This window comes from Schistocerca piceifrons, chromosome 8, assembly GCF_021461385.2.
Source record: "Schistocerca piceifrons isolate TAMUIC-IGC-003096 chromosome 8, iqSchPice1.1, whole genome shotgun sequence".
NCBI classification, from domain to species: domain Eukaryota; kingdom Metazoa; phylum Arthropoda; class Insecta; order Orthoptera; family Acrididae; genus Schistocerca; species Schistocerca piceifrons.
The window spans coordinates 15,752,387-15,766,108 of NC_060145.1; the positions used below are offsets into that span (position 1 = coordinate 15,752,387).

Consider the following 13,722-nt stretch of genomic DNA (forward strand, 5'->3'; position numbering starts at 1 on the left):
AAGGTCGGCAAGCAAAAAAGTGCTCTTTCGCTAGCAAAAACACACCCTCCTGCAAATCGACGATAACAATGGTGAAAGTCCAAGAACTGGGCTTGGAATTGGTTCTCCACCCAACCTACTCACCAGACGTAGCCCCTAATAGCTTCTTTCTGTTCCCTGACTTGAAACTTTGGCTTTCTGGGAGGATATTGTCATCCAGTGAGAAAAGTGTTAGTTGCAATCGGCGAATATTCTGCAAAGTTTGACAGAACCTAGTTTTCAAATGGGACGAAAACGCTGGAGGATCGCTCGACCAAGTGTACATCCCTCAGTGCAGACAATGTCGAGAAGTGAAGTCAGTTGTTTGCGAAACATACATTTTTTCTGTCTTTTTTGCTAGCTGTGCGGGGAAATAACTCAAGGTAGTCGAAGCAGAGAAGCAATAAAATACAGACTGGCAACAGTAAGCAATGCATATCAGGAAAAGAGAAATTTGTAGCAGCGAACAATATACAAAGATTGCTTCCCTGAAAAAGTATTTGTCTCGAGTTTAGCCTCTTATAGAAGTGAAATGAGGACGGTAAGCGCTTAACACAAGTTGGGAACAGAAGCTTTTTGTACAATTTAGTAATGGTGGAAAGTATGTGCATGTGGAGGAGGGGAGGGACAGTGTGATCATAGCTTGACTATAGCAACCAGACGGAAACTGATGTGGACTCCAGTAGTTATGCAGCTATGAAGGGTGTTACACAGGATAGATCTGGCTGGAGATCTGCTTCAAAGACCGCAACAACAACACTGACAGTAAGTCATATGAGTTCATCGCCAATAGTTTTCTGTTGGCGAAAAAGCCTAATCTCTGCGCATTTTTGAGTGGCCACTGCCCCAAAAATCACGATACTGCAGGCACGAGCGCAATAGTATATTTCTGGTGTATTTTCACAGAACCTCCGGATCTCCAAGGGGTACCTTCAGGAAGGCAAATGTCTCCTGCATTGTGCAAACATGATTGGCTGCAAAATGTGCTTATGCTTGACCAAGAAAGACTAGTCTTCCTCCTATCCTAACCAGAGTGGGGATCGCTTTGCTTGGAGACTACCTGTTTACCTGGGGACGGTGAGCACCTCGGCGAGCGCCCAACGCAGAGAGTCCTCGGTGATGTTGCTCGTGGCCAGCGTGACAGCGTAGCCCTGCCTCTGCGCCTGCGCCATGTTGAGGAGCTGGTCGCCGAACACTGGGATCCCCACCAGCGGCACTCCATGGCTGAGGGCCTCCTGGTTGCTCAGGAGACCACCGTGTGTTATGAACGCCCGCACATTCTTGTGGGCTGCAACATAAGGAAAACAAGGCGTGGCCATAGCTACAGTACACAACTGAAATACTGCCCTCGTATGTCCTAGTAAAGAACTAGTATCTCAGCATGACTCCAAACCCACTGAGCCAACATAAGTCTGAGGACACCCAATACTGTTCGATCCAAAAATAGCAGTCTGTAACTGGAGAAGCCACTAAGTTCTGAAGGGAGGTGTTTGTTTCTATTCCTGGTGAACTACTGTGCGCAATGGTTTCCAGTGCACTGGACGAATAGCGTAACCAATTGCCTAGATTATATCAGCTGTGTCAAAGTACATAGACTATAATCCATTCAGTAATTATTTTCTTCCCTGACCTATGGAAGGCATCAGAATCCCTCCTGTTCCTAAATCACAGCAAACATACTCATTAAATCGCTTCGATTCATCAGCAATACGGCAGTCTTCAGTGAAGTCTGTGAATCCATCCTCCAAACACATTGGACAATACTTCCCCCAATCACCTGCTATGACATACGTCTCAAGTTTTCCTCTTTGGACCAACTTGTAAATATCGTTTGCCTCTCATACCAATAACATGAGACACGTGAGCCCTTTGTATCTCTGGACATCAAAAAAGCCTATGAATGTGCACGGCCTTTTCAGTGTGCAGACTTCTGAAGGCGTCTAAGAACCAGAAAGGTTTTCAGTTATGGTGGTGTTGCGAGATGCTGTTTAGGATGTGACAGTTGGTTTTGGTGTTGTGAAGATAACACTACGGAAAAATAAAGTTTCTTTTCTTTCTCCTGTATTTTTTACTTTTCTTCCTTTATTTTCATCATACGAGCACTTTGCAAATGTTATTTCAGAATAAGTTTTGTAAATTTAATTTTTGGTACAGTTATGTGTTGTTTACATAATGTAGTTACTACGAATAATATTGCCATTTCCATTTATCATGATGTCATATGCTTTCTTATCTGTTAACATTTTGTTTGAATTCATTTTCTATGAACAGAATAATGTGAAGTTGTAGTCCTGTATAACACTATAAGTCAATGTAATCAGAATCTTTGAAAGTGTAATGCGAAGCGAGTTGTATTTGCGGTATCACGCCATATCGATAGGTCTACAGAGGAAGGCGCCAAGACAAAGTCTGGAGCGAGAAGAACATATGAGAGTGGGGGTTACTGTCGCGCCTTGCGTTTGCTTCTACATATTGTGTTTCTAACCCTCTGACCGAACACGCTGAGCTACCGTGCCGGCATCACTCAGCTATTGGGGCGGACAAACTTTGGTGTGAAGACCGGTAAGCTACGTGCACGCCATAAAGATGCCGTCTTAGACTGTAGACAACATAGACTGGTTGACGCGTACCACAGACTGTTAAACCAAGCAGAAAATATGGGAACACACTTTCTTGTCGTTTATTGACACAGAGAACTCTGAGTGTGAATGTATGGTGCGCTGATGGCCCCGTGATTGAAGTGATAATATTGTGTGCAAGATGGAATGTTCGGCTCATACCTGTAGAATTAACTTGATTTACTTTCGAACTCCAGATGGATATACTGTGAAAAGTGCACAGTAAGACATAGATCTGAAAACTATGGCTAAGCTGCATAACAAATATCATGACGTCAGGTTCTGTCACGTGTCAATAAAAAAACTCGTTGTATAGAAACAACGATAACTTTCCTTGGTCTTTCATTTTACGTAATTGTAAAATGTTATATTGTAATACTATTCTGATCTCTTTTCAGTAACATTCAGAGCATAATCATAATAATTATGCAAACTCATTAACTTATGACGCAGTCCTTATTATTGCAAATAATAGCTCTCAATATGAATCACATATAAGTTAAACAGTTTTATCCCTTTTCATTCGCTGTTAATTACCAATGTATCTTGACTTATGTAGTTGGAAATGCCGTGCGACTAGGGCCTCCCGTCGGGTAGGCCGTTCGGCTGTTGCAAGTCTTTCGACTTGCGTGTTGATGGGGATGAAATGATGATGATAAGGACAACACAACATCCAGTCCCTGAGCGGAGGAAATCCCCGACCCAGCCAGGAATCGAACCTGGGCCGTTAGGCATGACATTCCGTTGCGGTGACCACTCAGCTACGAGGGGCGGACACTTATGTAGTTTGTAAGTGCTGATCTGCATTTGCTTGTTTTATTGTTTTGCATTTGATCTCTTACGAACTATTGTCCTGTGCTGATAAAGTTTGTGTGCTGTGCAGTATCTTCCATTACATCAGCAGGCCGTAGTACGACTGAGATGTTCAGTTTTCTTAGGCGAATATGTTATCAATGGTAATCTATTCGACTGGGACTAATGGATGATCAGTCGCAAGTTGTAGTTATTGTGCAATTACTCGCATGCGAGAGTGAGATCTTCAGTTAAATTGAGGAAAAAGTAGGTTACTCTTGGTTTCAGTTACGTTAAACTTTCCGGACGCGAAAAATTAGGGGAGACGGATCGAGGTATTGTCAGTCCGAGTAGTTGAACATGGTCGATTCTAGCTCAGTCGATATTCATGAAGGTACTGTTTCGGATAATACAGATACATTTTGTGATACGCTCTGATCCTTTATCTTCACAGGCTGTGTAGAAGCAGTGAATTTTTCCGGGAGCGAGTGAAGGTAATAAATATAAGAAAATGTTGTACTTACTGCAGTCCAGGATTTACACTGGGACCTTCCAGGAAGGATGTAATTATAGTAAATGAGTCAAATGCTAATTGTACGCCACCAGCCAGATCATACTCATTGGGTTCAGGCAGTCAAGTGGATGAGGTATTCCTTGAACACACCCAAGCATGAGGCACATAAGGGCACACCTATGAGGACTTCATCACCATCTATGTACGGTTTATTGATGTTCAAATGTGAGGCACATAAGGACACTCGAGCAGGTATGACGTCTGCTTTATAGCATCACCACCTAATTTATGGTCTATTGATGACTAACTGCCCAAGAAGGTACTTCATGAGAAGATTCATGAAAAGTAGCATTGGGAAAAACATGGAAGCAGACCATAGGAAGGAAGCTAAGCACTATAATAATGGGATCGAGTTCATGTGAGAAATTTTGCCAAATGTTGTAAAGTTGGGGGGAAGCTCATGAGGGAAGCTCTTGCGACAATTTTGGCGGCCTTCCCAGATCCTTAAACGTATAGCTCTGGTGACCATTGTCTTAAAGAATATTGTAACAGGAAGGGAGTGTTGAGCTCATATTTCTCAGTTAGATAATGAATACCATGTTGTATAATAACTGTTTTTAAGTGGAGGTCCCTCCATCCCTGCACTAACATGGTGACCATCACAAAAGATGTACTGTCACATCTGCTTCTTTTAATTGCATGAATCTAGGTACCACAAGATCTGGGGAATGCAATGTTGTCAGTACAGCTGGGCATGATTACCCATTAATACAGGCCCATGCAGAAAACTAGATGGAGTAGACGAAAACAGTTGGAGAATAGCAGGTTTAAGAGTGCAGGGAAAAAAAGCGTCAGGTAAGTGCCTTGGGAAAAAAGAACCTCCGTGACAGTTAGGACATGTAGTTATAGAAGTAGTGATTTTCATCTATCTACGACAGATGAAGCAAGGGTAGTTCATGTTAGAAGTGGATATTATGCAGCTTGATACCATTATAAAGTGATCTGTTCATCACAAAGAGGTCAGTCCGAATCTGTGCAACAGCACAATATGCTGCTCGGCGTCGTCTCTGCCGCACTTTGTCAGCGACTTGGTTTGAGAGCAGGCCTGGGCGACGGCGACCCTAGCTTCTGCACTATCTTGATGCGGCTGAGGGCTGTGGTAGGTCCCTGCTCATCACCAGGCCAGGCACTGCGGCTTTACTGGTGCAGCTTGCTGGAAGGGCTAACTGCTTGGAGCAGCATCTGCTGTACAGTTCAGCCATTGGAACTAAGCTACTCAATGTTCAGTTCAGCCTGCAGCAGCCTGTCTCAGAATGTCGCAGCAGCTGCTACGTTAATGGCCTGTTCATCTGCTTCTGTCTTCTTGTCAGGGCCCACCCCAGTGGCTCCTTGCGTATCTGCAATTGCGAAGGGGTGGTTGTGTGCTGTGCAGAGTCTTTTTTCACTATCCATGGGAATGATGACTCTCTACAAGGAACACAGACCTGTTCATCTTATCGGAAGTGGTACGGAAGCTCTGCACACATCTGTCACAGTTGGCAGTAAGCCTCCTCTTTTTCCACAACAAGGACACCTGCAAATGAAGCCCTCTCTACCGCCATGACGGGTTTGAGGGCTGCAGTTGCTTCACTGACTACCTCACTACCTCATGTATTGTGGCATAATTGTAATTCATCGCCTGCTGCTGCGTCTTCCTTGGAACAGGCAGTTTCTCCCATCCTCCTACCTGTGGCCGTCTCACCCACCATTGACAGAAAATTCTGGCTGCCCACAGGAGGAGGATTTGGCCAACAGTTCCTCTGCTGCTGCCCTAGTCAGGGTGCGACCCCTCCATCAGCCTGGTTGCGTCTTGAGAAAGCGAGGCAGCCTCACCAGTTGGCGACATGGGGCCCAGCACTTCCACAGCACTTTGGCGACTCTTCTGTGCCATGGTAGCAGGTGCTACTGTCATGCTCGCCTGAGCACTTAAGGCACCCTGTGGAACTACAACAATGTTTGTTGACATGACCTTCCTGTTGGCACCTGTAACACTGGGGCTTGCAGTCCATTCCTGGTGGAAGAGCTTCCACCTGCACACGTACATGTAAAAGCTTCGGCAGTTCGACGGTGTCGCTGCAGTTGGTGACGACTGGTATAGTGATGATGAAAACTGTTGGCCTCTTCCTGTTCGTCTGGTTGTATGGCTTGATTGCTATATCCCAGAAGCCGGCATGCGGCAGCCCTTCTAAGACTGCGTTCTCACTGCAGATCCAATAGAATACCCTGAGCAGAGCCTTGGTAGCCTTCTCTCGCTGCTTTGGAGTCGTCGTAGTCTATGCAGGCGTCTCTATGATGTGGGCGACTAGAGCGCTCTCAAGTGGCCTGCAGTCGGCCATGCTCGCTGCCTGCAGCTCGGTTGCGGCGTCAGATTCAACAAACTCGATGCTTGCTGCAGTTGGCTGTCTCGTCATACAGTTCTGTCCATCCAGTGTCTCTGCATTGGATGTACAGACGAGGGACAGGTGTATGGTCGTCTTCTGTCTTCTGCTGATCAGGAAACTCGCTGAGTAGCACGACCGAGGGCATCTCGATTGCTTCAGCTATATTCTATGTGCTTTGTTTGCCCATGCTGTGGCACAAAAACAGGACTCATTATATTGTGTCGTAAGAACCGTTATGTGAGCATTCAAGAGAAGTTGGAATGTTAAATTTAGCTTCCCTGTATTTCAGGGACCACTGTAGCCATTGACATGAAAGTTTTATAGGATATTAAACTGTATGTTCTGAGCCTACTGAACTACAATAATTGCATTTCAGCCATTGATTTTGGAAATACATTTTTTTAATTACATGGTTAAAATTTTGTGTACTTTTTTGTACGTTATCCTAAATAATTTTAGTTATACATAACATTATGTTCTTGTTTTAGTTCAGTAGACTCATGGTATGTTATTACTCCCTGAAAGTTTGAGTACTCTACTCAAAGTGGTTTCTAAGATTTAGGGGAAAATGCAACAGGAAACATAAATTTTCAGGAACGGCTTCTAAAGTTTCAAAAGACTGTAAATCACTTAAAATATGCTTAATTCTTTATTTTTAGTCACTCAGAAACACCCTGCACCATACTGTGTATCATCCTCTTGATCTTTTCTTTTTTCTGGGCTCCTTAGTGGCGGACAGTGCTGCATACTCTGCTTTATCAATGCGAACTTTGTCCATCCATTCAAGTTCTCTTACGCAGTTTGTTCCAGGATTAATTCCCATATGCTGTAGCACTTTCACCCTACCAATGTTGTCATCAATAAAAGCAATAACAGCATCACTGACCATCCACTTTAGTATCTTCATTACAAGAAAAATATTTTTTGGTAAGTGAGTCCATATAAGATTATTGAATGACTCCTTGGGCTTTTGAGTCTGACCACGCAGACACTTCTTCAGTAATTCAGGATTTGCCAGGTCTCTGTAAATAGGTTTTTATGATATCTATAACTGCTGCTGGAATTGATTGTTTATGGCTGTATGAACTGTTTTAGTACTGGGCATTGCGGTAATTGTACCATCAATCAGGTCCAGGAGGGCAAAGGTGGTGTACTGGTTTTTCATCAGTTGACAGTCTGTATAAGAAGGTAGCCCATACTGCCTGCTTCATTTTCAACAAATCCTCGGTATTATTTGTAATGGCCATCCCATAGTTCATCAATCACTTTTTCTGACAGCCTGCCTCATGGTTTTACCATCAGAAAGTTTCTTGTCTCTCAAACTTTCCTTCAGTTTCCTCAACCTGGTGCCCATCCTCTTCTGGACATGACCAATACAAACACGTAATTTAACCTTTATAACACAGCAATCCACAGCCTTCTATATAAAAAATTACCGATTTTATTAGATCTTGAAGAAATACACATAAAAATTTTAACATTTTCAACTGCTGTAGATTATATTTAAAAAAAATGAAGTAAAATACTACACATGTGAGTTTATAAGTGATATATATATATATATATATATATATATATATATATATATATATATATATATACATATATGGGTTTTTAAGTGATATATATATATATATATATATATATATATATATATACGGGTTTTTAAGTGATATATATATATGTGTGAGTTTATAAGTGATATATATCACTTATAAATTCACATGGGTATTATTTTACTTTATCTTTTTAAATATAATCTACACCAGTTGAAAATGTTAAAATTTTTATGTGTATTACTTCAAGAACTAATAAAATCGGTAACTTTACACACACACACACACACAGATATATATATATATATATATATATATATATATATATATATATATATATATATATATATATCATTTTATTCAGAAAATTGCAAATTTTATAATGAGATAAAAATCGGAAAATGTGAAAAAAAATTCCATTCAAATTCCCCTCAATGGATACATTTTTAGAAACTTTCTTTGTGTTTTTATATTGGACATACAGAATATCTTATTGCACAAGGAATCTGACATGTATCAGCATTAGTGCAAGATGACCCTCTCTTTTAAAAAAAAGATGAGAGAGGGGCAACTAGTTTGGATGGGGTAGATTATTCCATCACAATCACAGAAACAGCAGCCTGAGGGAGGCCCTTGGAGGTCAGTGGCTCAGTGGCAGGACAGCACAAGAAGCAGCACAGACTGCTGCTGTTGGTGCCTGCAGAATTCCTGTGGTTTGGGTACATGGGCAGTGCCTGTGCTTTGTACTCTGTGTTGTGTTTATATTGATCAGCCGAAACACTGTTATTTAATTGGCTGTTCTCTTTATTGACAAAACTCACATTGGGTCGGATCACAGTGTGCAGTGCCAGTGCTTAACGTGAAAAACATAAGTTTGTTCACTTGATACATTTGTAATGCCTCTAAGACAGATTTTCTGCTGAAGTTGGTCACTTGTCATACTGCTTCTATTTGTTTCACATTACATTGTTGCCAGAAGTTTAGCCTTTGTGCATAATTTACTCTTACATTATTTTTGTTGTTTGGTAATGCTAGGCACAGTTCTTTGTTTACAAAGGAATCCTGAGTAGAGCTCAGTTTCGTTGTGCAATAAAGCCGTGTTAACTACAGGAATACATATATATATATATATATATATATATATATATATATATATATATATATATATATACAGGGTGTTACGAAAAGGTATGGCCAAACTTTCAGGAAACATTCCTCACACACAAATAAAGAAAAGATGTTATGCGGACATGTGTCCGGAAACGGTTAATTTCCATGTTAGAGCTCATTTTAGTTTCATCAGTATGTACTGTACTTCCTCGATTCACCGCCAGTTGGCCCAATTGAAGGAAGGTAATGTCGACTTAGGTGCTTGTGTTGACATGCGACTCAGTGCTCTACAGTACTAGCATCAAGCACATCAGTACATAGCATCAACAGGTTAGTGTTCATCACGAACGTGGTTTTGCAGTCAGTGCAATGTTTACAAATGCGGAGTTGGCAGATGCCCATCTGATGTATGGATTAGCACGGGACAATAGCCGTGGCGCGGTACGTTTGTATCGAGACAGATTTCCAGAACGAAGGTGTCCCGACAGGAAGATGTTCGAAGCAATTGATCGGCGTCTTAGGGAGCACGGAACATTCCAGCCTATGACTCGCGACTGGGGAAGACCTAGAACGACGAGGACACCTGCAATGGACGAGGCAATTCTTCGTGCAGTTGACGATGACCCTAATGTCAACGTCAGAGAAGTTGCTGCTGTACAAGGTAACATTGACCACGTCACTGTATGGAGAGTGCTACGGGAAAACCAGTTGTTTCCGTGCCATGTACAGCGTGTGCAGGCACTATCAGCAGCTGATTGGCCTCCACGGGTACACTTCTGGGAATGGTCCATCAAACAATGTGTCAATCCTCATTTCAGTGCAAATGTTCTCTTTACGGATGAGGCTTCATTCCAACGTGATAAAATTGTAAATTTTCGCAATCAACATGTGTGGGCTGACGAGAATCCGCACGCAGTTGTGCAATCACGTCATCAACACAGATTTTCTCTGTACGTTTGGGCAGGCATTGTTGGTGATGTCTTGATTGGGTCCCATGTTCTTCCACCTACGCTCAATGGAGCACGCTATCATGATTTCATGCGGGATACTCTACCTGTGCTGCTAGAACATGTGCCTTTACAAGTACGACACAACATGTGGTTCATGCACGATGGAGCTCCTGCACATTTCAGTCGAAGTGTACGTACGCCTCTCAACAACAGAGGCGGACCAATTCCGTGGCCTCCACGCTCTCCTGACCTCAACCCTCTTGACTTTCATTTATGGGGGTATTTGAAAGCTCTTGTCTACGCAACTCCGGTACCAAATGTAGAGACTCTTCGTGCTCGTATTGTGGACGGCTGTGATACAATACGCCATTCTCCAGGGCTGCATCAGCGCATCAGGGATTCCATGCGACGGAGGGTGGATGCATGTATCCTCGCTAACGGAGGACATTTTGAACATTTCCTGTAACAAAGTGTTTGAAGTCACGCTGGTACATTCTGTTGCTGTGCGTTTCCATTCCATGATTAATGTGATTTGAGGAGAAGTAATGAAATGAGCTCTAACATGGAAAGTAAGCGTTTCCGGACACATGTCCACATAACATATTTTCTTTCTTTGTGTGTGAGGAATGTTTCCTGAAAGTTTGGCCGTACCTTTTTGTAACACCCTCTATATCTGCTCACCACAGTCCTCAGCCACTTACACTACATAGCCTAATGCTGCTGCAAAATCTTAAGTTATCAAAGTGGACAGTTCTGGTGCAGCACTGTAGCGGAATTATTCCAGTACATACTCAAAATGCCAAAAAATTACTGGAATAGTTCTCCTTGACATAGTCCTAAATCAGACATTAATAATTGTAATCTTTGGAAACTGACTGAGATATTCTGTAGATGAACAAGTTTAAAATTCATGATCCTACAAAAAACACAGCTGAAAATAGATTTCCTAAATAATGAATATTTTCGAATTTCACCAGTGTTGTGTGTGTGTGTGTTTTTTTTTTTTCATTCGTGAACTACACTGAGGTGACATAACTCATAGAATACCTCCCAACATCATTAGGCCTCCCGTTGCCCGGCGTAGTGCAGTAACTCGAAGTAAGGTATCCTCAACAAGTCGTTGTAAGACTCCTGGAGAAACTTTGACCCATGCTCCGTCTAGAGCCGTCCACAATTGCGAAAGTGCTGCGAGCGCAGTATTTTGTGGACGAGCTGACCTCTCTATCACACCCCACAGATGTTTAATGGTATTCGTGTCGGGTGATCTGGATAGTCTAATCATTGGCTGGAATTGTCTTCAATCTTCTTCAAACCAACTACAAACGACTGTGGCCGGGTTATATGACGTAGTTGTTTGGGAACATGAAGTCCATCAGTGGCTACAAACGGTCTCCAACTAGCCAGATATAACCATTTCCAGTCTACGATCGGTTCAGTTGGACTAGAGCACTCAGCCTATTCCATGTAAACACAGCCCATACCATAACTGAGTCACCACCAGCTCGCACAGTGCCTTGTTGACAGCTTGGTTCCATGGCTTCATGGGTTCTGCGCCACACTCGAACCCAACTGTCAGCTCTTGCCAACTGAAATCGGGACTCACTCGAGGACGCCACTGTTTTCTAGTCGTCTAGGGTCCAACCAATATGGTCACGAGCCCAGGAGATGTCGTGCTGTTAGCAAAGGCACCCGCGTCGTTCGTCTGCTGCCACAGACCATTAACGCCGTATTTCTCCGCGCTGTCCTCGCGGATACATTGATTTCTGCGGTTATTACATGCAGTGATGCTTGTCTGCTAGCACTGACAACTCTACGCAAATGCCTCTACTCTCGGTCGTTAAGGGAAGGTCGTCAGCCCCTGCGTTGTCAGTGGTGAGAGGTAACGGCTGAAATTTGGTATTCTCGGAACACTCTTGACACTGTGGATCTCCCCATTTATATCTTGTATATGCGATAGCGCCACCATCTGTATATGGGCATATCTCTATGCAATGACTTTTTTCACCTCAGTCTATAAAACATTCTGCCAAGAACCAATGGCAAATTCAATTAATACAGTTTGCGTGAACAGCAAAAGATGGTGTCTTGTCAAGCCCACGGTCGCTGGACGTGTTATCTCTTCAACGAAGCAAGATAGCGCTGATCTGAGACTTTCTCACGAAATGTAAAGATTTTAGGGTAGAGTCCCCGTTTTGGCAAGAAGGTTTAACCGGCCAGGAAGTTTCAGATCAACGCACACTCCACTGCAGACTGAAGACTCATTCAGGAAACAGTAACGCTCTCCGGTGGTCGTCCTACGAGTCACGGAGAAGTACAGCTCTCGTCTTTCACATACTCGTACTCTCCTATGGTAGTACGTCCGTGTAGTGACAACTATATCCCACATTGCCTCTTTTTAACAAAAGAGTCCATTATAATAGGTTTGTTGCCACAATAGTGGGTTGCTGGACCAGTTTGTGAGCGCATGGCTGTGGGGATTGCGAAGTTGTGAAAAATCTCCTGAAGATACTCTCCTCGTGTTTCGTTTGGATGTAATAATTAACCGCATGCTGTTAATTGATGGTTAGTAGAAAGTAGGCATGGTGGTTACGGCTTTTCGGTTACACATGTTTCTTTTGTCTTCTTCATTGTAACCTGACTGTTAAAACCGCTCAAGGTAACCAATATAAGAAATAATTGATTTTCACTTTTTGTTGCTGTTATTTCCAATAAAAATAGATGTCGAAAAATGACTGAAAAATTCTGAGACTCGGGCAACTTTTGCTTTATAAATTTCAATGTAATCCAAAAAACTGACAAATAAAAACCACAGTTCGATGCTCTTCTCGAAAAATAATGAGGAGCTGCATACTAAAAATGATCACCAGTATTCTCTTACAGATCACAATTTTTTGAAACTCTGCTCAAAAAACCTGTTGTATTCAAGGAGGCCACCACTATTTGCATTCGTACTTGTACATGTATTTCTTTATTCATTCTCTAAATGGTGATTTAGTACATAGTTTGTACAAAAGATGTAGGACAAGTCAGGTCTGATATAATACATACACGTCTATAGATACTGTGGTTCAGAAAAATCATGCAATACCGGTTGAATATTGGCAACATAAATACAAAAAAAATTAGATGATTGATACAATAGTATGATTAAGAACGTGTGGTCAATTCAACTTTATTTTCTTGGTGCTCTAAAAACTCAAAAACAGATAGAAGCAGTAATCAAGTAAGTACTCTGTCACTTTCAGTTTGAACTTATGTAAGTTTTGCATCAGTTTTAGAGAGGATGGCATGTGGTTATACAACAACTCCTCCCCTACAAATGTTTCTACTTACTGTACTGATATGGACGTAATGCTTCTGTCCAGTATCATGAGAGCGATAATCAGTTCTGCTTAATTTGCTTAAAATATCCTTACTTTTATGGAGATTAGTACTTCATAGATAGGCCGGCCGCGGTGGTCTCGCCGTTCTAGGCGCTCAGTCCGGAACCGCGCGACTGCTACGGTCGCAGGTTCGAATCCTGCCTCGGGCATGGATGTGTGTGATGTCCTTAGGTTAGTTAGGTTTAAGTAGTTATAAGTTCTAGGGGGCTGATGACCACAGATGTTAAGTCCCATAGTGCTCAGAGCCATTTGAACCAACTTCATAGATAAGTAAACACCGAAGGGGTAGTATATTAAGACTTTTAAATATTGGTCTCAGCAGTCTCTGTATTTAGCATGTATTATAATTCCTACAGTCTTT

The 13,722-nt window shown here is 42.3% G+C and overlaps 1 protein-coding gene across 1 annotated transcript in view; it reads right to left on the bottom strand.

The window, feature by feature from the left end:
- The window catches only part of LOC124711697 (UDP-glycosyltransferase UGT5-like), a 71,261-nt gene that overhangs the window by 19,381 nt on the left and 38,158 nt on the right, over positions 1–13,722 (bottom strand). The window contains exon 4 of the mRNA XM_047241898.1: positions 1,087–1,306. Within this exon, the coding sequence (XP_047097854.1) occupies positions 1,087–1,306 (220 nt within the window). The remainder of the gene's footprint in view (positions 1–1,086; positions 1,307–13,722) is intronic.